The sequence below is a fragment of the Miniopterus natalensis genome, chromosome 19 (genome assembly GCF_054644295.1).
Source record: "Miniopterus natalensis isolate mMinNat1 chromosome 19, mMinNat1.hap1, whole genome shotgun sequence".
NCBI classification, from domain to species: Eukaryota; Metazoa; Chordata; class Mammalia; order Chiroptera; family Miniopteridae; genus Miniopterus; species Miniopterus natalensis.
The window spans coordinates 39,701,372-39,726,809 of NC_142099.1; the positions used below are offsets into that span (position 1 = coordinate 39,701,372).

Consider the following 25,438-nt stretch of genomic DNA (forward strand, 5'->3'; position numbering starts at 1 on the left):
CGGGTCCTCTCTCCTCTGTGTGCTTTGCGCAGCTCTGAGCTGCCTTGCTCTGGGGCCAGCCTTGGGTCTCCACAGTGGGACCCCGGAATTCTGGTTTCCAAGCGTAACAGTCACCTGCTCACGCCCCAGGCGCCAGCACCCACCCCAGGGCTCTGACATCACCTCCCCTTGACCAATGAGCAAGGCCCAGCAATGGGTGAGGATGTGAATGTCAGCTACCTCCCCCACCCCAGGCCCTGTGGTTGCAAAGATGCTCTAACAGGAAGCGGGTTTGGGGCGCTGCACTGCTTCCTGCCCTCGCAGGGCTAAGCAGGCGAGAGGGGCAAGTGCCAGGTCGGCCACGAGACAGAGCTCCGTGCCAGGGTCCCGGCAGCTTCCTCTTCCACGGCCCCCCCACCCCCACCCCCGGCCAAGCCCCAGAAGCAGGAGCTGTTGCCTGTTGCCTGTTGCCCAGGCCACCCTCCACCCCCAGTTTGGAGCCCTGCCCCCTGGGGCTGGGCCAAGCCCAGAAGCTGGCTTGGGATTTCATGGGGGACTGGTAGGCCAAAGGTTTTGGGGGACGGAGGTGGCTGGGCCAGAGGCCTGGGGCTCCAGCCATGAAGTCTCGGCAGAAAGGAAAGAAGAAGGGTGGCTCGAAGGAGCGGGTGTTCGGGTGTGACCTGCAGGACCACCTGCAGCACTCGGGCCAGGAGGGTAAGGGGGCCCCTTGCAGCTGCTGGGCCAGTGGGAGGCAGGGAGCTTCTCCAGCCCAAGCGGAGCTGAGGTGCTCACAGAGAGCAGCGGCTTAGGTCCACTCAGGAGACTGATGAGCAGGAGAGGCAGGATGGCAGCTCTGTCGACGGGGGACGGGAGAGGGAAGCTGAGGGGCGATGGCGGGCGCTTGGGTCTGAATGAAAGGGCCTCGGAGAGTCTGAGGAAGCACTAGGAGCGGGTGGGGTTCCTGGGGGAGGGGAGTGCCAGGGACAAGGTATGGGTTCAGGTCCCTTTGTGACTTTTATGGGCCTCAGGTAAGGATTCCAAGTGGGGATGGCCCCTCCCTGTTCCCTGTGATTCTTCTGTTCTACTGTGCAGGGGAGAAACCAGTTCAAAGTGGAGGGAAGGGAGAGGCTGTTGACATGCGAAGGCCAGAGAGTAAGAGGCGGCTTGAGGCCTTGTTTGAAGATGGGGTGAAGGGCACAAAGGAGGGTGTTGTGGGGACTGTCCAAGTGTTCACCAGCCAGCTTCCTCCCTGAGTGACCTTGGAGGGGGCTTGGGAACAGGAGGAGCGGGGACATTACCCCCTCCGGGGACATCACTGGCTCCACTCCCTCTGTGCTTGGTTGGCATGGAGCAGCCACTCAACCGCATTTCTCAATTTGATTTGAAGTTGAACACAGGTATCCTGGCTGCCCAGCCCAGCTTGTTTTAGGCACATCCAGCTCCTCCCAGAGAAGGGCCCATTCCCCCCGCCCCCCAATCTGTCATTTCCTCTTTGTCCTCTGCTCTGCTCTGGGTTGTGGCCCCTGCAGTGCAGGGAGGTGCTGGTGGTTCCTGCTGGTTTCCTGCTTAGGGCCCGCCCGCATCCCCAGACACCTTCTTCCCCTTTTCTCTTTTCTCCCCCCCAGAGGCCTCCATCCCCACTGGGCTCGACTAAGGGAAAGTCCAGGCCCCAAGGAAGAGTGTGGAACAGCTGAAGCGGCTTTCTGGGCCTTTCTCCTCTCAATGGGCAAAGCCCAGCTGCCAGGGCAGGGAGAGCCCTTTATAAGGGATTCTCTGGACAACAGGGCTCTGGGCCAAGGGCACAGATTGAATGGGGCTGACGTCCCTCCTCCAGTTCCCCGCAGACCCATGCTCCCTCTTCAGCCTGGTGCTGCCCCTCCCTGGGGCTCCTGCCAGCCCCACTTTGAAACACTGACCCATAGCCACAGAGACCCCTCTCCTGTGAGCCTCTATCTGCATTTGCAGCAGGTGAGGGGTGAGGAGCATGTTCTCCAGAAGGACAGACATCTGGTTGTTGGGTCCTGATCTCACTGCATCCCAGAGGGTGAGAGAAGCATCCCTCACCTGAACCCACGGGTGAAGCGACCCTGGGCACCAGAGTGACAGTGACGGCCTCCTTGCCCCCAGCCCTCCTGCACCCACAGGTGGAAGTGGAAGGGCAGAGACAGGCTGGGGATGGCTTCTCTCTAACCTAAGACCCAGCAAAAATGAAAGTACTGGCCAGTGGAGACCTGTGTTTCTGGTTCATTTATCCTCTGGTAACTATCTTGGTCCCCCCTTCAGTACACCCATCTCAGCACCTTCTCCTAGCTCTGCCCCAGGAAGGTCTCTTCCTTTCCCCAAGCCCTACAGGTATTGAGCCCTTTCTTTCCCTGATCTTCATCTCCTTTAACACCTTGTTCAGATTTCTGATTCTCCAGGCCCTCTTCCATGACCTGCCCCCATATATCTTTGACTCTGCCACCCCTACCTGGTCTGTATTTGTTCCTCTGACCCCACCTCTCTAATCTCTAGCTCCATGGCTCCTCCATCTCTCTGACCGTGCTCTCTCTTCCCCCACCTCCTTGGCCCGTTTCCTCTGTGGCTCTGATGCCCTAGGCTCCCGAATGCCTTCTTCAATGGCCTCCTCTGGAGGGTCAAAATCAACAGAGCACAGGGGATGGGGAAGGTCTCCTGCTTGGTTGCAGTTCATGTGGAAAGGACCTAGGGTTTGGGTGACAGCAGGCTATTTGTGAGTCATGTGATAGCCAAAAATGTTGGTGTAGCATTAGGCCCCTGAGAGGAGAGCAGTAGTTCTAACAAGGAGAACCCACCCCCTCCTCTCTGCATTCGGTGCTGGGGACCCCAGGTCAGGGGACCCTTGCCAGTGGGCACAAGTCCTGAAGGGATATTGGTGGACCAAGGCCAGGACTAAGTCCAGGCAAGAGAAGTGCCTGGGGTGTAATATTTAAGGAAGCCCTCACCTTCAAGGTCATGCATGTGCACAGCTGACATTCTCACAACCCGAAGAGCGAATGCTTCCTTAGCCTTTGCACCCTCAATACCTTTCTTGTCTCACTCAAGTCCTGGCTTTGGGGTGCAGGAGGGCAAAGGGTGTGGACACCAGGTCATATATGGAGGGCTTAAAATCCTAGTTGATGGATTTATTGTTTCCTTCATTCTGTATTTCTATCTTACTTAATTCCACAAGGAACTTAGAATGGATGACTTCCAAAATCCAAAACTTTAGAAAAAGAGTAGATGACTGAAGGAATTGTGTTGAAGGGAAAAGAAGAGGAAAGGTAAGCTCAGTGCCCAGAAACGCGTATCAGCTTCTATACGGCTCCTGGAGGCAGGCGGCTCTGAGCTTCCTGGAGATTAAAGGAGAAGGAAACACCATCAGGTGTAAGACCCATAAAGCCGATAACAAAAGAAAAGCAGGTGGCTTAGGGGAAACATAGCGCTTGCTGACACTGGCACATGAGCTCTGGTGGGTCTCAGTTAGTAGGACTCCATGTTTTATCTTTGGCAATATTCTGTGTTAAGTCTCCAAGAGATGTCACCAATTCTCATAATTGATTGGTAATTAATTGAGTCATTCAATAAACATTTACTGAACATATGCTATGTTTCAACACTGTGATAGACTATTTGTCAAAAGGATGTTACTATTTGTCCAAAGGTATAGATGTGAAAGAAACTAACCATTACAAGGCGCAATAAGTACTATAGTCAGGTATAAAGAAAGGACTCTGGGAGCTATAATACAGATACAGTGGTACCTCGGTTTTCGAATGTACTCCATTCCGGAAGACCATTTGAGTTCCAAAATGTTCAAAAACTGAGGGATCCACAGCTGACAGCCCGGCCTCAGGATCTTGCCCTCAGCAGAAGCCATGTGGCATGTTTGACTTCCAAGGCGTGTTCGAAACCCGAAGCATTTGCTTTTGGATTTATAGCGTCCATGATCCAAAATGTTAGTCAACAGAAACATTTGAAAAACGAGGTACCACTGTACATGCAAAGGGTTCAGAATTGGAGGTGATGTTTGAGTTGTGTTTTGAAGAATGCATAGGAGTTTACCAGGCAGAATCAGAGGGGAGGACGTTTCCAGACAAGGGAATAACATGAGTGGAATGACAAGGGAAGGACATGGTACCAAGCCTTGTTCAGGAAGCAGCAAAGGGCTGAGTCCTAGGATTTGCTGGGGAATGGGCTGCCACTGAGGCTGAAATGGCACCTTGCGCCTGACCTGTGAAGGTTTTATATACCATGCTGAGGAGTTTATATTTTATTCCGTATCTGTAAGGTAAGCAATGACGTTTGGGGTGCAGCAGGGTATGGATATAACAAAGGATTTAAAGCAGGGGGTTGTGGAGTTGGGATTCATCATGTGGGCTTTGAGGTTTTCCCACGTATGAGACACCAAGTCAGATATGAGGAATATCGAGGTGGGTCCCACTTGGATCGTGTCCTTAAGGAGCTTGCAGCCTAGTAACAGAGGAGGGGCCAGATTAGGGAGACATAATGCAGCTTTTTGAGCTTTTGGAATTCAATCTTGGCTCTAACTGGGTGATACTGGGCACTCATTAGCCCTTTGATCCTCAGTTTTCCTATCTGTAAAATGGGGACTAGACTATGTAATGCACAGTGCTTGGCACATAGGAGCTTCTCTTCTGAACTGACATGTTTGAAGGTCTGTCACTATTTTGTGTACTTTCCTGTGACAGAACTAATATCCACGCACTTGCTTATGAGAGGGGGTGTTTCACAGCAGTCCCCATCAGCCCTGTTCCATTTTGGTTGGGACTCAGGGTAAAGGCTGGTGTTGGAAGTGCGTTTATATAAATTTATATAACACTTCCAACCAGATTGCTGCCCCTTTAAAAATTCCAGAGTAGCAAGTAGTAATTACAGAGAGAGAAACTTCAGTTCCATAAAGACAGACCCTTCTACCAGGGGTGGGCAGTCTGCAGAGACCATCAGCTCTCCTTCCTGGGGTTATGCTGAGGCTCTAACCCAGTGGGCAGAGAGGTTGTAGAGGGATTGGAAGGTTGGAGCTGATGTCCTGTGAGAATCTTTCTGGCAAGTTTTATTCCATGGGCACTGCCCTCAGTCTCCCCAAACCCCCTTCCCTGATGCTTCCATGTAACCCCCTGAGATGTTCTGATTTCTCTGTGTCTGTGTCCCCAGTGCCCCAGGTGCTGAGGAGCTGTGCAGAGTTTGTGGAGGAGTATGGAGTGGTGGATGGGATCTACCGCCTCTCAGGGGTCTCCTCCAACATCCAGAAGCTCCGGTGAGTCAGGCAGTTTTGGGAGGGCTCTGGGGCCAGGAGGCCAGGGGGTCAGATGGGTGAGGGGAGGTCAGGAGAAGGAAACACAGATGCCAGGGACTGTGTAAGGGAGGAGCTCCAGAGTCTGGTTAGGAGAGGTTGAGACCAGGCACCCCCCCTCCGAGGGTAGCATGCACACATGGACACGCGCACACACACACACATGCACAGACACACATGCACACACTCATACACATGCTTGTGCACGCACAGACACATGCACACTCACAGTGCACTCATTGCACACACACGTGCACTCCACACGTGCACGCAGAACACACATGCACGCTGTGCTCACACATGCATACACACCCCTCCACTCACACATACACACCCAGCTTTTTTAAAAATGTAGATATTATTCTCATATCATAAAATTCTCCATTTAAAAAGGTACATTTCAATGTTTTTTAGTATATTCATGGGTTGTGCAACCATCACCACTAATTTCAGAACATTTTATCACCTCCAAAAGCAACCCACATCCATAGCAGCAACTCCACATCCCCTCCCAGGACCTGGCCACCGCTGGTCTGCTTTTGTCTGAATGGATTTTTCTATTCTGCCCATTTCACATAAACAGATCATATCATTGTAACCTTTTGTGTCTGTTTTTTTCCACTTGGCATGTTTTCAAGGTCCATGCGTGTTGTTGCATGTATCAGCACTTCATTCCTTTTTTATGGCTGAATGATAGTCCGTCTTGTGTCTCGACCACATTTAGTTTACTCCTCAGTTAATGCCGCTTGGGCTGCTTCCACCTGTCGGCTGCTATGAATAACGGTGCTGTAAACATTCGCATACAAGTGCTTGTGTTGACACGTGCTTGCACCTCTCCAGAGTGTGTGGGAGCGGGGACTGCTGGGTCACGTGCTGATTCTATGTCGAACTTTGAAAGGAACCGCTAAACTGTTCTCCACGGCAGTTGCATCGTTTCACATCCCCGCCGGCGTGTGCCAGCGCCCCCCTTTCTCCACCTCCCTGCCAGCCCTCGTCACTCTGTCTTTTTTACGACAGCCACCCTAGTGGGTGCGAAGTGGTATTTCATCTTTATACCATTTGCATTTCTCTAATAGCTAATGGTATTAAACATCTTCTTGTGTGCTTATTGGCCACTTGCATATCTTCTTTGGAGAAATGTCTATTCAAATCCTTTGTTCATTTTTGAATTGGGTTATTTGTCTCTTTTGAATTGTAAGAGTTCTTTATATTCTGGATATTAGACACTTATCAAATCTGATTTGCAAATACTTTCTCCCATTCTGTGGGTTTTCTTCACTTTCTTGATAGTGTCCTTTGACACACAAAAGTTTGTAATTTTTTTTTTTAATCTTCACTTTAGGAATGAGGATATTTTTTCCATTGATTTTTAGAGTAGAAGTGCGGGGATGAGGGGGAGAGAAACATTGACGTGAGACACATCAATTGGTTGCCTCCTACACCCACCCTGACCAGGAGGGGAAGGGATTGAACTTGTGTTGCAGGTTAGATGCCCCTGACCAGGAACTGAACCTGAGACCCTCCGGTGTGCAAGCCTATGCTCTAACCACTGAACCATACCAACCAGGGCTCACAAGTTTGTAATTTTGACATTCAATTTATTTCTTTGGTTGCCTGTGCTTTTGGTGTCATATCCAAGGTTATGAAGATTTACACTTACCTTTCCTTCTAAGGTTACACTCCCCCATTTTTACATGTACCCAGAAACACATTCAGGCTCATCTCCCACTTCTGTTGGCCCCTACACCCCCCCTACATTGCTACACCTGCAGCTGCATCCCCGATGGGGAGCCCTGTCTATGCCCTGACCCACTTACCCTCCTCATATCTGCCCTGTGCATTGACATACATGCCCCAATGCCCTCCTCCCAAGTCCCACACATGTTGACCTCCACCTTGCCTGGAGCCCATCTCTACACGCCCACATTTCTCCTGAGCCCCCGCACTCCTGACCACTCTTCACCTCCCCAGGCAGGAGTTTGAGGCAGAGCGGAAGCCAGACCTGCGGAGAGATGTTTACCTCCAGGACATCCACTGTGTGTCCTCCCTGTGCAAGGCCTATTTCAGAGAACTGCCAGACCCCCTGCTCACTTACCGGCTCTACGACAAGTTTGCTGTGAGTTGGGAGGCTAGGGGTGGCAGGGAGGGCTGAGGGATAGCTGTTCTGATTTTGTTTATTGAGCACAACAGTACTTGGAGACCCTGAGCCCACACCATCTGGATGGGTGGGTGAGGCCTTCCCAGACACCTTGGAACAAGTCCAGGGACCCTGGGCCCCCCACGGGCGGGTATATTACAGCATCTGAGTGTTACCGGCAGCGACGCTAAAGCTGAGAGTGACAGCGAGTTGTTCAAGGTCACAAAGCTATATTTGGCATAGTCAAGATTCGGCGCAGGGCTGTGGGTCCCAGATCCTGAGCGCTCCTTGCATCACTGTGTGCCTTAGACCTGGGTAGGAACAGTGCGGGGCAGCACAGTTGTTGCTCGGAGTTTGCCTCAGAGCTCTGTGGAGGAAGCCGAGCAGGCTGTCACTGACTCCTGCTTCTTGAATCCCCCCAATCAGGAGGCCGTGGCGGTGCAACTGGAGCCTGAGCGCTTGGTGAAGATCCTAGAGGTGCTTCGGGAGCTCCCTGTCCCAAACTACAGGTGTGTGGGGCTCCTATCCACCCCCAGCCCAGGCTCCTGCCCCCCCCCAGGCTCCCTCCACCTGGGGCCTTGATCTCTCCCCCAGTTCCCAGCCCCAGTCCTACTCCTGCCCTGTGACCCCACGTGACCGTGTCCCCTGGTGCCCCTCCCTGCAGGACTCTGGAGTTCCTCATGCGCCACTTGGTGCGCATGGCTTCACTCAGTGCCCAGACCAACATGCACGCCCGCAACCTGGCCATCGTGTGGGCCCCCAACCTGCTGAGGTGGGCATGTGTGCGGGCAGCCTGTGGGCGTCCTGGCAGGGCCTCGGCCCCGGCAGGCGCCTGCAGGAGGGGCGGCTGTGTGGGTGCATTGGAGAGGGGGCTGAGGGGGGCTCACGGACCCCAGTGAGACACAGGAAGGTTCAGGATTACACCGAGTGTGATGGGGTTCACCCCTTTAACGCCTTCTCTGAGCTTGAGTGAAGTCCCCAAGGGCAGGGCCTTTGTTTCCTCACTGAGCTCAGGGACCGGCAGAGGATGCGTCCTTGTCAAGTGCTGTTGAGCAAATGTTTCTCAGTCTATTGGAAAACTGGCCTGTTAGTCACTCCTTGTGGAAGGCAGACTATGAGAAATCCTGACATTCATTATAAGCAGGCTCTCTGTTGTACAAAGGAAGCTGAGATTAATTCTGAGGAGGGTGTCCAAGAAGGCTTCCTGGAGGAAGTGGCATTTGAGACTTGAATCATGCGTATGGTTTAAGAGGTGGAGATGGGGTTAAGGGCATGAAGGGGAAAGGGTGTAAGGTACTTTTAGGGAGAATTCACATAAGGAAGTGTGGTAGGACTGGGCGAGAATAACTCCCCCTCCACACAGGTCTAAGGACATAGAGGCTTCAGGCTTCAACGGGACAGCAGCCTTCATGGAGGTGCGTGTGCAGTCCATCGTGGTTGAGTTCATCCTCACACACGTGGACCGGCTCTTCGGGGGCGCCGCCCTCTCTGGTGAGTGTCTTTCCTGCCCAGCATGTCACCACTCTGTCTGGGGAGTCACATCAGACTTATAGAGGGCCTCAAAGATCATTTAGTTCAGTCTCCTCATTTTGCGGATGAGAAAGCTGAATCTCACTGGGCAATGTTTCTGAGACATTATGGCACAGCCAGGGCTGGCACAAGCCTCCCCTGCTCTTGGCACAGGGCATAGCTCCATCTCGTAACCACCATCCCAGCTTTCAACACCAGTGACTACTTGCTGTCACTGCTGCCCATGAGGCCAATGTCCTGGGATCTCCTGGCCCTCTCTGTCCCTAAGGACTCAGCCCCTCTTGAGGAGCTAGACAAGGGGCCTCTGGGTACACCCTTAGTTGGTGAGTGGGCAGGTGCGACAAGGAGCTGGGTGCCTGGAGCCTTCTCTTTTCTGTTCTCGGCTGGTGACTCCTCTCTTTTTCATAGGTGGAGAGCTGGAGAGTGGATGGCGATCACTTCCAGGGGTCAGGGCGTCAGGTAGCCCCGAGGACCTTATGCCCAGGTCCCTGCCCTACCACCTGCCTAGCATCCTGCAGGCTGGCGATGGACCCCCCCAGATTCGTCCTTATCACACTATCATTGAGATTGCAGAGCACAAGTAAGACTGCTTTCCTGGGTTCTCCTCCCCTGCACTGACCTCCAGGCCCCAACCCCAGTGATTTCTCCATTCTCCCCAGGAGGAAAGGGTCTTTGAAGGTCAGGAAATGGAGATCTATCTTCAACCTGGGCCGCTCTGGCCATGAGACCAAGCGTAAATTCCCACGGGGGGCAGAGGACAGGGGTAAGTTTGGGGCGATATAGGGGGAGCTCTGGTGTGGGAGTCCCAGGCCTGGCCCTACACACACCCCTGTCTTGCAGAGGACAAATCTGATAAGGAGACTCTGCGGCCAGCCAAGAGCATGGATTCCCTGAGTGCTGCGGCTGGGGCCAGTGATGGTGAGTGCAGGCGTGCACTCTGGTGTGTGTGCGTGTGCATGCGCTGTGGTATTAACAACATGGGCCTGCGAGCCACATCTGTGTCTGTCTGTAAGGGAATCACAGTATTATGAACAAGACCATTGTGTGTGCATTTGTGTGTGTGTACATGTGGCCAACTATACTCATTAATTTCAAAACCATGTGATGAGTGCCTATTCTATACCTGCCATAATGCTGGATGCCAGCCTCACAGTGGTGAGCTTGTCATTTAACCTATGGGTGTGTTCATGTGAGTACATGCAGGGACACAGTGGTGTGTGTGTGCGATGGGGGGGAGTGATGGCCAGTGACAGCACCTGCAGGGAGGGAGGGGGCTCCTGGGTATGTGTAGGTGGGGCACCTGTGACCTGCTGGCTGTGGAAGGTTCGCTGTACTGGCCAAGGGAAGCTGGGCTTGCTACCTTCTAGGCTGCCCTCTCAGGCTCAAGGGAGCAGGGAGCATTCTGTCCTGTTCCGCAGCAATCCTGAAGTGTCCAGGTCCCTTGCAACTGAGCCTGATGCCTACCTCTCTCTCATCCACAGAACCAGAGGGGTTGCTGGCACCCAGCAGTCCCCGGCCAAGCCTGCTGATGCCTGAGAGCTTAGAGAATGAGTCTGTGGAGGCAGCAGAGGGTGAACCAGAGCCCGAGGCAGGCACGCCGGGCAACACAAACTCCGAGCCAGGAACACCGCGAGCTGGGCGGTCAGCAATCCGAGCTGGGAGTGGCAGCCGTGCCGAGCGCTGTGCTGGTGTCCACATCTCAGACCCGTACAATGTCAACCTCCCACTACACATCACCTCTATCCTCAACGTGCCTCCAAACATCATCTCTAACGTCTCCCTGGCCAGGCTTACCCGTGGCCTGGAGTGCCCTGCCCTACAGCCCCGGCCAAGCCCTGCCTCTGGCCCTGGCCCCCCAGGTGAGGACCCAGGGATTTTTCAGGGCTGGGAGTGGGGACTAGAGCTCTAGGCTGAAGCTCTGATGCTTGGGAGAGCAGAGGACTCAGCCTTTGGGTTTTGGGTGGTTACCTTCAGCTGCCTCCCTGGTTCAAGGTTGGGGGAATCCAGTAATATTACCAACTTGTATGAAATCCAAGGATGGGGTATATGTCAGACATATATGGCAGGGGTTACTCAGTATGAAGTGGGAATGTGTAACAGATGATAGTAATGAGTCATAACACTTACAATGATTAATAGCTAACACTTATCAATGGGTTATGATAGGCCAAGTACGGTGTTAAGGACTTTGCAGGAGTTAGCTTATTTCATTTCCTCATAATCTTATGACACAGGCACTGTTGTGCTTACATGGCAGCAGTCGAGCCTCAGCTTACGTAAGCAAGGTGTCACGGACTCAGGCAAAAGGCGGCAGCGCTGGGGTCTGAGGCTGCTCTGCACTCACCTGTGACCAGAAGTGCTGAGCACACAAGGCTGGTGTTAAGAATGTGGCAGTGGTGTGCATGTGGGACCGACCCTCGTCTGTGCCACTTGTTGGGACCTCGGAGAAACTGTTTAATTTCTCAGACTCTCAGTTTCCTCATATGTAAAATGGAGACAAATACTCTGTATTATAGGGTGCTTTATGGGGAAATAAGATAATGCATTATAAACTGTAGAGCATGGTGCTCAGCACCTGGTAGGAACTCAATAAAGGCAGCTATAAGTCAACAGTTCAGAATATTGCTCTGAAAGGATCAGCCACGTGGGGGTCTTTGCTGGGAGTACTGGGCCCCTGATGTAGCAATGCTGGGAAGGCCCACATTGGAAAGGGCCAGGGTTGGCCTGGGCCTTCATATTCCTGGGATTCTCTCTCTTCCAACAGAGGAGAAGTTGGAGGCAAATCCAGTCCCAGGTGCTCTGGCTGACTCAGGCCCAGCGGGAGCTGCCCCGGCCCTGGAGGACTGTCTGTCCCAGGAGGTGCAGGACTCCTTCTCCTTCCTAGAGGACTCCAGCAGCTCAGAGCCCGAGTGGCTGGGGGCCGAGGATGGGGAGGTGGCTGAGGCAGGAGCCACAGGAGCAGCCTCCTCCCCTGGGGAGGACGACCCTGGGATTGGCTATCTGGAGGAACTCCTGGGAGCTGGGCCTCAGGTAAGGAGGAGCTGTGCTGGGTTTGGGGGAGGTAAGGAATCCAGAGGGGAAACAGGACCACCTGGTCCTGAGCACAGTGCTGTGCCTACAGGTGGAGGAGTTCTCTGTGGAGCCGCCCCTGGATGACCTGTCTCTGGATGAGGCCCCGTTTGTCCTGGCCCCCAGCTGCTGTTCTCCGCACGCGACTGGCCCCAGGCCCGAGGCAGAGGAGGAAAATGGGGAAGATGTCTTCCTGAGTGCCCACGATGACCTGAGTCCTCTCTTGGGGCCCAGAGCCCTGGCCTGGGATGGCCTGGGGGGTCTGGAGGAAGAGGCAGCGGGGTGTGGAAGAGAGGAGTCTCCAGAACAGGCTGAGTGGGTGCAGGCGTGCTGGGAAGTTGACGGGGGCAAGGAGGCTGAGCCTGGTGGCAGACGGGACACCAGGGGGGAGGCTGAGGGGAGTGCAGAGAGCAAGGTGCAGGCTGGAGAGGCAGGTGAGGAAGACGGAGCGGCTGGGGGAAGCCAAGAGGTGGTGGTCAGTTTGGGAGAAGGGAGTAGGGAAGAGACAGAGGCCAAGGAAGAGGCGGCCCAAAGTCAGCAGGAGGATGAGAGTATGAAGGAAGATGCGGCCCAAAGTCAGCAGGAGGATGAGAGTATGGAGGAAGCTAAGGGTGTGGAGAGAGAAGAACAGGGAGAAGACGAGGAGGAGATAAAGACTGAAAGACAGGGAGAGGCTGCGGAAGGAGAGGAAGCCCAAGCAGAAGCTGGACGGGCCCAGGAAAAGCGAGCTGCCGAGGAGAGCAGGGAGGCTGAACCCACACGAGAGGCTGGGGGGGGCCGAGGGGCTGAGGGTGAAGCCAGTGGGTCGAGGGGGAGCCCACACCAAGGCGCAAGAGAAGGGCAAGGAGAGCCTGAGGGCACAAGCGCAGAAGCAGCAGCTGGAGGAGGGGCAGGGCAGGGCGGCAAGGAAGGGGAGAGCGGGGAAGCAGAGGCGGAGGGAGAGCAGAGAGCTGGGGGTGACCACTTAGAACGGGCCTTTCTCCCAGAAGGGTCATATGGAGTGTCCTTGGACGATGATGATGCCAGAGAGGGTGATGACCAGTCCTCTGAGACAGAACAGGGAGTCCCACAGCCACCCAGGCCAGAAGAGATGGAGCCTGAGGGGCAACCCCGTCTAGAGGGCTGCAGTCTGTGCCCTTGTCCCCTTAGCTCAGCTGGCAGTGTGGGCATGCGCCTGGCCTCCACCCTGGTTCAGGTCCAACAGGTCCGCTCTGTGCCGGTGGTGCCCCCTAAGCCACAGTTTGCCAAGATGCCCAGTGCAATGTGTAGCAAGATCCACGTGGCACCTGCAAACCCATGCCTGCGGCCTGGCCGGCTTGATGGGACTCCTGGGGAAAGGGCTTGGGGGTCCCGAGCCTCCCGCTCTTCTTGGAGGAATGGGGGCAGTCTTTCCTTTGATGCTGCTGTGGCCCTGGCCAGGGACCGCCAGAGAACAGAGGCTCAGGGAGTTCGGCGTACCCAGACCTGTACTGGGGGTGAGGACTACAGCCTCACACCCAGAACCTCTCCCTGTAGCATGATCCCTGCCCATTCCCTTCGGCCCCTCAGCTGCCTAGAACTCCCACCTGAAGGCACAGAAGGGTCTGAACCCCGGAGTCGGTTTAGTCTTCCCCCCAGAGAACCCCAGCCCCTTCACCCCCTTATGTCCCCACAGCGCCGATCATATGCATTTGAAACACAGGCTAACTCTGGGAAAGGTGAGGGACTATGATTAGGACCAGAGCATTGGGCAAGGGGGAAAGTAAGTTGTCTTCAATCTCTGGGGTCCCGGACCAGCTGCGTCTCCCGCAGCCTGAGCAGCTGCAGTGCCCAAGTCTATAGGCTTTGGTCCTCCAGCTTCTCTGTGACAGTGGGAAGCGCTGTCTTGGTTGGTTTATCTGAACTTGTCTTAGGCACAAAGCACTCATCCCTTTGGAGATTCCCAAGAAAGTCACCAAGAGCCTAGGGAGTGAGGTCATTGGCCAAAGGGAAACAAGAGTAGGCAGAAGCCATAGCGGCTTCTCGAGGGGACTCCGGCGGAGCTCCTGCTCCTGGAGGCTGTGACCTCCTTGCAGGAGCCCCAGGTGGAGGACAGGTCCGAGCCTGCCACACGCAAGCTTCCGGAGCTGCTGGGCCTCCTGTTCTGGACCTTTGCTTACCTCCTGGCCCTCTCTGCTCCAGACCAGGAAGCCCTGTGGAGACCTCGCTGTGTGTTGGGGGGACTGGCTCCCTCTGCAGCTCCTCCATCTGCCTCCTGTCACCGTAAGGAAGGGGGTCCCGTACAGAGCTCTCTGGCCTCCTTTCCCTTCGAAACAACTCCTCCTATTTCAGGGAAGGGGGATGGCTCCCTCGGCCTCCGCACTGACTCTCCAGACAGGCTGCGGCCGCAGGCCCCATTCTCCTAAGGGCCCATGTCTCAGAATAAAAGTATTTTTACACTTAAGCAGTGTGCAGCTTCATTACTTATTAAAGCCTCGGGTGACAGGCATCACAATGGCACGTCGCTCCCGGCTCGGTGCGCGTCTCGGGGTTGTCATGGAGACCTGCGGCTGGAAACTAGAGCTGGGTTCGGGCGCTGCGGCCGCGGGGCAGGGAAACTCACTCGCGCCATGTGCCGCATTACCAGGAGGACCTAGGTTTCCACGTGCCCTTTATTTTATTTCGTTCCCCTAACAATTCTGAGAGGCTGGCGCGGGTCGCTGCCTCTTACAGTTGAGGAAACCAAGGCTCAGGTCACAGGTCTGCGGAGGTCTCAGGCGGGAGGCGGCGGCGCAGGTCTGAGACCGCGTCTGGCTGGCTCCTGGGTCCCACTCTTCCCAGGACATGGCGCTCCGGAGTCCGCGCCGGTGGGCGAGAGGGCGGGAAGGGGCGTCGGGACCCCTCTCCCAGAAACTGAGCCCCACCCACCGGAAGCCTAGGGCGCCCTGGGGTGAGTGGCTGCAGACGCTAATCCAAAGGCAGGTCCTCAGCCCGGCCGGGCGTGGCTCAGCGGTTGTGCATCCACGGAGGATCCAGGAGACCCGGGTTCAATTCCCGGGCAGGGCACGTCCTGGGTTGCGGGCTAGGGAGCCAATCAATGACTCTCTCATCATTGATGTTTCTCTCTCTCTCTCCCCTCCTTTCCTCTCTCTGAAATCAATAAAGATAAGTTAAAAAAACACACAAACAAACCAAAGGCGGGTACTCAGAAGCGTGCCAGATGCGTCACCTCCAACCGGAAACAGACAAGGGTCCCGATGCCAAGATGGCCTCCCGCCAGCCCTTGCAAAGATGGCGCCGCCGGCCGCCATCACTGCCTTCCCTCCTGTCCCGCAGGAGGATGGGAACAAAAGTTAGTTGTATTTCTCCCGTCTTGCCGAAAGCGCCTAGGCCTTCAGCGTCGTCCTTCTGGGGTCCCAGGAAGTCGCAGCCTTAAGCCCTCACCAAGATGGAGCGGACGGAAGTGGGGAGGCTCCTGCCGGGGAGGGTAGACAAGGCCACTTCCGCCCGTCACCAGCATGGCCCCGGGCTGGGAGCGCGCATGCGCAGCTGCCCATGGCGCGACCAGAGCACGGACAGGGACGTTGTCTTGGAAAATCGGCGGCTGAGGCCAGTGAGTGCGGCACGGGACGGGACGGGACCTGGAGGGGAGCTGGAGACAGGCTGGGCGGCAGGAAAGGCAGCCGCGACGGCGTTCCGTCTCTCAGGCCAGGGAAGTCCTTCGTGTTGAGGGAGGGGCCGCTCCTGGCTCTTTATCTCCCGCCCGCGCGTCCCGCCTCCTGCGCCCGGGCGAGTGCGCTGCCTTGTCTGTCCGCCGGGTCCCGGGGCCTGGCCGGGCCGGGCGCCTGCTGGGGGCTGCGGTGGCGCCACTCCCCGCGAGGCTGGGCGCCGGGCCCCTGCGCCGCGTCGTCTTCCCTTTGTGTCGGCGCAGAGCACGGCCCGCCGGGCCCCCCTCGCCGAGCGCGCGCGCCGCCGCGTCCTGCCCGGTGCCGCGTCGCACCCGGCGCGCTCGGGAAATGCTTCCGGGCGCCCAGCTGAGACTCGGATGACCCGCGGCCTGGGCCCTCGGGGGCCGTCCTCGGCTGACAGCTGTGGGCGACAGAGACGCCCCGCGCCCTGCCCGCCTCCACCTCCTCGCGCGTTCGCCTGGCACCGGGGCCACTGCCCGCGCGGGCTCGGGGACGGACAGGTGGGTGGTCCCGGCCACCAGCGCCGCTTCCCCTTGGGGACCGCGACGTTCGTGCAGCGCTGCTTCCTCCCGACGGTTTCGCTTTCAGTTCCCTATTTTTGGCGAACATTTTCCTTGGTTCCGGGCTTTCCAAGGCTCATCCGCTGAAGATTTTACTTGGCTAGGAAAGGTTTGGGGACCTTCTGGGTAGAGAATTTAACCAAAAAGTTACCCCTTTTCCGTCGGGATTTTATCGTTTTGCACTATGTAGCTGTTTCTTTCTGGAGGCATCTGTCTGCTCAGCGCTTTGTTTTTCCTCCCCTCTGGCTGGGTGTCAGGGTCCTCAGGCGGGCACCTTGCTGGTGGATTCCAGCCCCATTGTCTCTTCTTCAGAACCCTGGGCCTGGAGTTTTTCTCCCTTCTTGCTGAGGTTCAGTTGGTTTGGAGTTGTCATGGCAACACTTTAGCAACTGTTGTTCTGGGCTTGGTGAATAAGACATTGGTGTTGAAGAGGATACGTTTAGGCTTAAAGAGGGTACACTTGCACTTTTGGGTCTAACAAACGACATCAATCTGGATGCCACAAAACAGGAGCCCTGTCACTGTAATGGGTCCCAAAGGCCAAGTCTGGTATTTATGGTTCGGGAGGGTTTTCCAATGGCAGTGGGCTTCAGGTTTCCACTTCCTGGATTTGAGAACAGAAATTTGTTGGTGTTCAGTGTGTGGCAGAGCAGCTGGAAGAGGCATCAGCATCTGTGGCCCTGTGGTTTTCGAAGGTGTTGTTCTAAATGCTGCCTCTTCTGATCCCTGTGTCCTGGCAGATTATGATAGCTGTGCTCATAATCCATCAGTCTTCCAGTACGATTATCCCCTCCCCACTGAGAGTGAAGTGATAATGGAGGGGGAGCGAAGCTGTTTGTGGAGTTGCCTTTTCAGTCACTGCAGCCCATTCTTCAGCATCAGAATGGAGGAAACTGGTTGTCCCCTGCAGATAATTGGGTTATGTTCCTGGCTGTACTTCATGGAGCCTAAGTTCTAACACAGGGGGCTGTTCAGTTTCCTAGAGTCACTGCAAACACCTGATTTCTACCAGGACTTAGCACTCAGGCCAGTGAGGCGGGGGGTACGAAGACTTCCAAAGAAGGACCAGTTCCTCGGATGTGCGGCCTCACAGAGAGATGAAGGGGTGAGTGAAGAGAGGTAGGGTCTGGGAGGGGAGATGGGAGGCCTGGGAGAATGTGCTGGCTCTGGAGTCGGCAGACCTTGAGTCAGGTCCCAGCTCCCGAATCACTTGCTGGCTGTGTGATGTGGTTTTCCGTCAGTAAAATGCAAGCAGTGCTCCCTGCCTCATAGTGCTCTTCTTAGTATTAAATGAGGTACTACCTGCTCAGTGTTAGCTCTGTGTCTGTGTACATAGGAAACACTCAGTAAATTCCACCCTAACCTCGGGTCTGTTGGTAATGCCAGTGAGTTTGGGCCCATGTATTACTGGGCCAGTGAGCTTTGCATGCATGCATTCCCTTATTCTCCCCTTTTCCCCTCACAAACAGGCAGCAGAAAACAGCGGAGACAGAAGAGGGGACAGTGCAGATCCAGGAGGGTGAGTGGTAGAAAGGGACGTGCCCTGGGACCAAGAGCCCAGCCTGGCCTTTTCTTCCCCGTAGGCCATCGGTGCACCTTCTCCCCTGAGTGACAGGCAAGAGAAATGGAGGGAGAGAGGCATCAGCACTCTTCCTTGCTCCTTGAATTCAGGTGCAGTGGCAACTGGGGAGGACCCAACCAGTGTGGCTATCGCCAGCATCCAGTCATCTGCCACCTTTCCTGACCCCAACGTCAAGTACGTCTTCCGAACTGAGAATGGGGGCCAGGTAAGGGAGGGAGCTAGGTGGCTGCAGTTGTTACCAAGGGTTGGGATGGAGGGAGGTAACTGAACCTGTCCTGTGGAGACCTGGCTTGGAGGATGGGGTGTGGGGTGGAGTACGAGGTTTGGAGTAGGGGTGGGTGGGTATGGGGTGGGGCTATGCTGAAACCTCCCTATGGGGACAGATGGGGGAGTGGCTGGGTTCTGTGTCTCTGAGGGACTCTTGTGTGGGCGTCCTGTGTAGGGGAAGCTTTGGGAGGGGCCTGGAACCTTAGCACCTACTCTCTCGTTCTCTCTTCCCCTTTCCTCCTCCCTGCTTCTAGGTGATGTACAGGGTGATCCAGGTGTCCGAGGGGCAGCTGGATGGCCAGACTGAGGGGACTGGTGCCATCAGTGGCTACCCTGCCACTCAATCCATGACCCAGGTACAGGGGTATGGGTTGGGGAGGGGACTAGAGCTCTGAAGAGTGAGATGAGGCAGGGAACGAGTGGGATGGGATGAGGCTAGGGGTGGTGAGGCATCTTGCTGCCTTGTCCCCAGGTACTCTAGGCTCTCCCTTTCTAGGTATGCCTCCCTCCCTCTTTCCTTCAAGGGTTAGAAGCTACAGAGTAGTTCACTGGGGAATACCTGAGGGTCACTGGACTCTGTCCTCTTGGTCCCCTTCCAGGCAGTGATCCAGGGTGCGTTCACCAGTGATGATGCAGTCGACACAGAGGGAACAGCTGCTGAGACGCACTATACTTACTTCCCCAGCACTGCTGTGGGAGATGGGGCAGCAGGAACCACGTCGGGGAGTACAGCAGCTGTTGTTACCACACAGGGCTCGGAGGCACTGCTGGGACAGGCCACCCCTCCTGGCACTGGTGAGCTGCTGTGTGAGGATGCTGGCTGCAGAGTAGGATGGGCTTTGGGACATACTGGGGGGCAGTGGGCCTTTACTCATCACCTGCAGGGGTCACTGAGACCAGGACTGGCAGTGAGTACAGGACTGCCCCTCCAGCAGGAGGAAGTTCACCCTTTTTAGAAGAGGGTCCCAGGGCCTTGGCCTTGGAGCTTGCTGAGGTTACCAGCCCGATGCCCTGACAGAACCTCCCCTGCACCCTCACAGGTCAGTTCTTCGTGATGATGTCACCACAAGAAGTGCTGCAAGGAGGAAGCCAGCGCTCCATTGCCCCCAGGACCCACCCGTACTCCCCGTGAGTAACCCTGTTTCTTCTCAGTTACCACGAGTGCCAGATCTTGAGTGATTCCTTACCCCAAGCGCCAATCTTATTTTCTGACCTTCGTCACTTGGCTGCCCTGGGCTCCGTCGTCAGGAAGTCAGAAGCGCCCCGGACGACTCGGGACGAGAAACGCAGGGCTCAGCATAATGAAGGTGGGTGCCATAGGGTTCGAAGCCAGGAGCTGTCTGGTGGGATTGCAGACAGCTGTGGCGTTTGAAGGGGCGAAGTCAGGCAGCTTTTCCTGGGCCTGTGGGGAGCTCTGGCTGAGCCACCTTGTCCTCATTGTTCCCACAGTGGAGCGGCGCCGCCGGGACAAGATTAATAACTGGATCGTGCAGCTGTCCAAAATCATCCCAGACTGCTCCATGGAGAGCACCAAGTCTGGCCAGGTCAGGGAAAGACCCTGGTGTTGGGCAGGTGCCCAAGTTGTGTGTCCTGTGGGTGCACGCGCCAGTCGTCTTTCTTCTTTCTGAGGTTCCTTAGGTGGAAATAAGGCCCAGCATGTGAACTGCTTTTGGAAAGCAAGCAGGTGTTTTATATTCTAGTCCTCATTCTGTTGGCTTTTTCTGCAGAGTAAAGGTGGTATTCTGTCCAAAGCCTGCGATTATATCCAGGAGCTTCGGCAGAGTAACCACCGGTTGTCTGAAGAACTGCAGGGGCTTGACCAGCTGCAGCTGGACAACGATGTGCTTCGCCAGCAGGTTGGGTCCTGTCCCAGGGAGCCCTCTTTTACCCTTTGGGACTCTGTACCTCATTTTCCATAGACAGGCTTTGTCTTTTTCCTTTCGCCAGTGGATGTTGGAACAAGTTCAGGGACTTCCCATCCCCCTCACTGCCTCCTTCTTTGTGTCAGGTGGAAGACCTCAAAAACAAGAATCTGCTCCTCCGAGCCCAGCTGCGGCACCATGGGGTGGAGGTCGTCATCAAGAACGACAGCAATTGACTCTGGGTGTCCCTGTCACCCAGAAAGCCCAGGAACAGCAGCTCGCCCTGTGCCCTGTTCCTTCATTGCCCATTTCTGGCACGAGACTGGAGGAGTTCAGAAGGTGCCTGGACAGCAGCCTGCAGTGTTGTGAAATACGGGTCGCGCACTGACAGTCTGGCCCAGCCCCACCGTGCAATCCGAGTCCCTGTAACACAGTGCAGGCTCTGTGTCCAAGCTGGATACTGGACACACCCAGCGGGGTGCCTGCTCACAGTACCAGCAGAGGGTCTGCTGACAGGCGATGCCCTAGCTGTCCCCGGACTCGCGCTTCCACGGTTCTCTCTTCCCCTGGAGCTCAGGTGTGCACCCGAGGACCCCAGGGAGCAGGCTTCAGCAAGACCTGGGGGAAAGGAGCAGTGGCAGCTGTCCCAGGAAGAGAAGCTGGGCAGCAGCTGAGGCTTATGCAGACACCCAGGGAGAACCCCAGGCAGGGGCCCACGTGAGGCCTTCCCCTTGTGGGGACGATTCTCTCCCCCTTTTCTTCCTTTTTTAAAGATAAACTATTCCGAGCCACAGTTGCCCCGTTTGTCGTCCTTCGGTGGGCCCCAGGGCGGATGGGAGGGAGCGCGGGCGGAGACTGGAGGAGGGCGCTGCCCGTGCTCCCGGCGTCTCAGTATCTGGGCCAGACCAGCGGGTGGTGGCAGACCCGAGAGTGTCTAGGGCCGCTCGGGAGAGCGGCGCGGGACAGGTGCCGTGGGGGCGGGGCGGGAGGCGGTGCCTCATTTCCGGTTCCGGTCTCTTCTCGCACTGGCCGGGGAGATGCGGGCCACGCGGGCGCGGGGCCGGCGTTCCTGCAGCTCGCGCCCTTGGCGCACGTTACGGCTGCAGGCACCTGCGGGAGTCCTGGGCCTGCCTCGTGCGCTCCTTGTGGCCCCTGGAGCGTGCGGAGCCCCGGAGAGGAGTCTCGGGCGGGAAGGGGAGGGGGGCGAGGCGTGACTGCGGTCCACATGTGCCCCCGCCAAGGTTAGGGGCAGGGGCGTCCCTCTGCCGCGCGGGGGGCGCCGCGGGACGAGGGCGCAGTGCCGGGCGTGGGGCGTCGCGGAGGTGGCCCCTCCAAGCTTTCGTATCCCCTCCGCAGTGCCCAATGTCCCGCTCCCGGAACTCCGCGGGCTCCTGGCTCGTCGACGTGAGATCTCGGGAGGGGGCGGCCGCGGGACCCATCCCCGGGGCGCTCAACATACCGGGTACAGAATTTGCGGGGAGCCACCCCCAGGCCTCCGGAGAGGGGCTGGTTGAGGCGGATCCTGGCGGTGGAGCCGGCCCTTCCAACCTGGGGGAGCCATGGTGGGAAAGGGCTGCCACCCGCACCCTCCAGGCCCCATCACCGAGGCTGTGTCCCCTCCTCAGTTCATGGGAAGCGGCTTCTGAATTACAGTGCAGCTGGGCTGTGTCTTGTCCTTGAGTTCTGGGGTTGTTTTGGGGCCCTCTGGAGATTTGTTCTACCATGGGGACCCAGTTCTTCCAGGCGTCACCTCTGAACCTGAGATTGCCTAGCTGCCTCCTCCCGTTGTCTAAGTTGGAAAGTGCCCTGCAGATGAAACCTGCTGCTCTCCAGGCTTCGTGCTCCGCAGAGGAGCCGAAGCTTGAAGACGACTACCTCATTTTCTTGTCAGACGGGTAGGCGGGGCTTGCAGCTCAGGCAGCTCGCCCTGGGTCTTGGATACAGAGGGTATGGGGGAGGTGGGGTGCTGGTCGGGGTATAATGGCGCTGCCTCCCTGCCTGCCCTCCTTTGCTCACCCCTCCTTGTCTCCACAGGGCTCCTACTTGCCCGGGGCCTGTAGAGAATGGTTCCTGAAAGGTCAGGTAGAAGTGGGCGCACAGTCAGCCCACCCCTGGAGCACCTCTAGTGAGTGTGAGGAAGGCGCTGTTGTTGGGCTGGGCAAGGCCTTAGGGTGCTTTGCACACAAAAGCACCAAAATAAAGAACATTTAATCAAAGCACTGGATGCATTTAATGTGTCAGTTCTATTTAAAACAGTTCTATTCAGACCTCAATTCAGCCCTGGGTCCTTCTTCCCGCATTCATCTCTCCCCTTCCCACCCCCAACCCCAAACTCCAGTAATTTCCTAAGAGTACAGTTCGCTTTCTGGAACAATTGTTTTCTGTCCAGAATGCACGTCAGGATCACCTGGGGGGCAAGGGGGGTTGCTTGGGTCAGCAGACTGGGGCCCCACTGGCCCTCCCTGCCATTCATTTACATATTGTCTGTGGCTGCTTTTGTGCAAAAACAGCAGAATGGTTGTAACAAATGACATGACCTTCAAAGCCTAAAATTTTTACTATGTAGTCTTTTCTAGGAAGTTTGCCTACCCTTGCCTTAGACCAGCTATTTTCAGCTGGTGTTCTACAGGAACTTCTAAAACATGCAGTACCTGACTAATCAAGGGCACTGACCTCTTTTCCCTTAAAGCAGGGGTGAGGACTTCTGGCCCTGCTGAGGCAACTGCAGGCAGGACTCAAAATTCAATCAATCTAGGAGCTTTCATATCTAATTTTTAAGTTCATCATTTTGTATGGCCTGAGAGTGACGTTATAAATCTCCAAGTGGCCCTTGGCAGAAAAAAGGTTCCCACCTCTGCTTTACATTGTCAAAAATATGGTGAGAGCCAACATAACAATAGCTGCCCCGTATGAATGAATCAAAAGTACACTTTTTTTTTGTCTGGCAAAAAGTATGTTTTTGGTGTGCTGCAGAATTTTAGTAATTAGTTTATGGGACTTGAGATGAAAAACGTTGAGAATCACTGCTCTAGACTTTCAGGTCCCCAGTACCAGTGGCTGAGTGGAGGGACGGATGCCATCTCCACAGAAGTGTCCAACACAGACACAGGTGTTAGGGCTCCTGTGCCACCCAAAACAGGTCCCAGTTGTTTTTGTTTTGTTTTCTAATCCTCACCTGAGGGCATGTTTATTGATTTTTAGAGAGAAGACAGAAGAGAGATGATTTGAGAGAGAAACATTGACTGGCTGCCTCCCATATGCACCCCGACCGCGGATGAAACGCAAAACCTTTTAGGTGCTCGGGATAATGCTCCAGCCGACTGAGCCACCCGGCCAGGGCCGGGTCCCAGTTTTTATCAATAACTGTTCTCCGATCCCACACTGGATTTAACAAAATTTTATTTGTTAAAAAAGTGAAAAAGCACATATTTACTGAGGCAAAAATATACAGTAGGTGTATAACTTCCCTCTGGCATGGTGATTGCTGCATATCCTTTTAAATATATTAATGGCAGAGTTTTGACTTAAGTTGGAGGGGTTTTTTAGAGAGAGGAAGAAGAGGGGGAGAGAGAAACATCTCAGAGTCAAGCATGCAACCTGGGCATGTGCCCTGGCTGGGAATCGAACTGACCACATTTTGGTGCACAGGATGACGCCCAGCAAACTGAGCCGTACTGGCCAGGGCCTTAAGTTTGATTTTTTAAAGTATTACTCCTTTATTTGTGGAAGAGAAAGTTGGGTGAGAGATGGACCCAATTTTCTGATTTATCAGGTCTCTGAAGAAATTCCTTCAGACAGTTCCTGTATTCCTTGCCTTTCTCTCACACCCTTTTCTTTCCTTCAGCCTTCTGGACTGTAGCCAACTCTCCTTTGTCTTGAATCTCACCACTTAACACTGCAGTGGTTGAGCATGGGTCCATGCATGAGGTCATCGGTTCAATTCCCAGTCATGGCTCGAATGCCCGGGTTACAGGCTCAATTCCCGGTGAAGGGACGTGCAGGGGGTGGCTGATCGGTGTTTGTTATCAGTGTTTCTCTCTATCCCCTCTCCCTCCCTCCCTCTCTCAAATCAATAAAAAGTTTCCATTCATCTGAGCTCTCAACCTCCTCTACTACAGAGATATCCCACTCTGGGTAATCACAGGACAGTGCTGCCTGCCCTGAGCCGAACATCGTTAGATCTGGAGATAAAGTTGAAACAGGTGAGAGAGTATAGCCCAGGGTCTGGCAAATGGTAGGGGTCCGTTACTCTTTCCCCAAGTACCCTAGTACCTTTCGTTCTCAAACTGGTTGGGAAATTTTTCCCATGGTCTAATTTCCCCCTTTGAGTCTTAACTGTTCTAGTCTCTTTTTTCCTCCTCAAGTAATATAATTCGGTTATAGCGTTTAATTGTTTTATTGATTTGAGAGGGAGACAAACATCAATTTGTTGTTCCACTTATTGATGCATTCATTGATTGCTTCTTGAATGTGCCCTAACCAGGAATTGAACCTGTAACCTTGGCATATTGGATGCTCTAACCAACTGAGCTACCAGGCCAAGGCCTAGCATTTATTTTTTTTAATTGAGGCATAATTTACCTATAATAAAAGCACAGTTTTTAAGTGTTCAGCACACACTGAGTTTGGTAACAACTGTCCTAAACAAGATACAAAACACAGAAATCCCCACACTTTCTGTCAGGCCCCATTCCAGTTAATAACATCATTAATCCCTTACTAGGCAATTGTTTTTCATCTGCTGTCACCATAAGTGAGATTTTTTTAGCTTCCTCCCTGGCCTGCCAACCTACACTGATTTTCCAGTTTAGTGGATGGGGTTCCAGAGGACCCTGGAAGTTTGCTTAGCTGGCCCAGCACATGGCTGTGCTTTCTGGCTTAATTGCTGTTAAGAGAACATTCCTTGTTTCCCTCATTTTTGGTTCATAATCTTGATACGCTTTTCCAAGCCATTACCTTGCCCTTTAAAGCTCTCCCTTTCCTCATAGCTATTTCATCAGGTGAGGCTGCAAGCCAGAGCTGACCGGCTCTGGCCTTCCCTGACTTCTGCCTTCCTTTTCAAACCACATTAGACCCTTCCTCTCACCAAACTGTATCCACCCCCGGTTTGTGTCGATGTTTTGTCTGTGTCATTTCAGCTACTACCTTACATTATTATTCCTCTCAGTACGTTGTGAGCTTCTCGACAGCAGGGACTAGTTTCACCACCTAACCTGCAGTGCCTCAACATGAGTCCTCAGTAGCCTCCCCACTTTCAGAATCTTCTCATCTCAGGCTTTCTGAAACATCACTGCCTAGGCAATCTTAAAATAACATTTTATCTTATCAGAATTGATAATTCACAGTAGCTCTTTGTTGCCTAGTGACTCAGGCACATACCACAGCCTGGCCCATTGAGCTATCTGCAGTTGCTCTGGCGTCACCCTGCCTTTCCAAACGTCTTTCAGTGCATGCTCCTAGCAGACTGGTTTCTTAGTGGCTGAAGTAGACCCCC

The 25,438-nt window shown here is 54.8% G+C and overlaps 3 protein-coding genes across 8 annotated transcripts; all 3 read left to right on the plus strand.

Moving 5' to 3' along the window:
• The first annotated feature begins 596 nt into the window (after positions 1-596).
• Positions 597-14,183, plus strand: ARHGAP30 (Rho GTPase activating protein 30). Of its 4 annotated transcripts, none has more exons than XM_087828278.1 (13): positions 597-693; positions 5,152-5,254; positions 7,262-7,406; positions 7,854-7,936; positions 8,092-8,199; positions 8,791-8,918; positions 9,366-9,537; positions 9,617-9,720; positions 9,798-9,875; positions 10,439-10,829; positions 11,714-11,987; positions 12,079-12,501; positions 12,550-14,183. In XM_087828278.1, the coding sequence occupies exons 1-13, from the start codon at positions 597-599 to the stop codon at positions 13,735-13,737; spliced, it is 3,294 nt and encodes a 1,097-aa protein (XP_087684404.1). In that variant the 3' UTR covers positions 13,738-14,183. The 4 variants fall into 4 exon arrangements, with proteins under 4 accessions (XP_087684404.1, XP_016065953.2, XP_016065952.2 ...); XM_016210467.2 differs by having other exon boundaries at positions 12,079-12,427; positions 13,091-14,183; XM_016210466.2 differs by having other exon boundaries at positions 12,079-14,183.
• A 1,711-nt stretch (positions 14,184-15,894) lies between these two features.
• On the plus strand, positions 15,895-20,735 carry USF1 (upstream transcription factor 1). 3 transcript variants are annotated; one of them, XM_016210408.2, is made up of 11 exons: positions 15,895-16,173; positions 17,246-17,338; positions 17,703-17,752; positions 17,905-18,020; positions 18,337-18,438; positions 18,682-18,877; positions 19,123-19,210; positions 19,331-19,389; positions 19,532-19,626; positions 19,810-19,938; positions 20,091-20,735. In XM_016210408.2, the coding sequence occupies exons 2-11, from the start codon at positions 17,331-17,333 to the stop codon at positions 20,178-20,180; spliced, it is 933 nt and encodes a 310-aa protein (XP_016065894.1). In that variant the 5' UTR covers positions 15,895-16,173; positions 17,246-17,330; the 3' UTR covers positions 20,181-20,735. The 3 variants fall into 3 exon arrangements, with proteins under 3 accessions (XP_016065894.1, XP_016065891.1, XP_016065896.1); XM_016210405.2 differs by lacking the exon at positions 15,895-16,173 and having other exon boundaries at positions 16,209-17,338; XM_016210410.2 differs by lacking the exons at positions 15,895-16,173; positions 17,246-17,338; positions 17,703-17,752 and having other exon boundaries at positions 17,904-17,989.
• A 547-nt stretch (positions 20,736-21,282) lies between these two features.
• TSTD1 (thiosulfate sulfurtransferase like domain containing 1) lies at positions 21,283-22,248 on the plus strand. The gene is given in 3 exon segments (XM_087827844.1): positions 21,283-21,417; positions 21,739-21,827; positions 21,829-22,248. Coding segments are annotated over 3 exon segments (297 nt in total). The 5' UTR covers positions 21,283-21,306; the 3' UTR covers positions 21,926-22,248.
• The last annotated feature ends 3,190 nt before the right edge of the window (positions 22,249-25,438 follow it).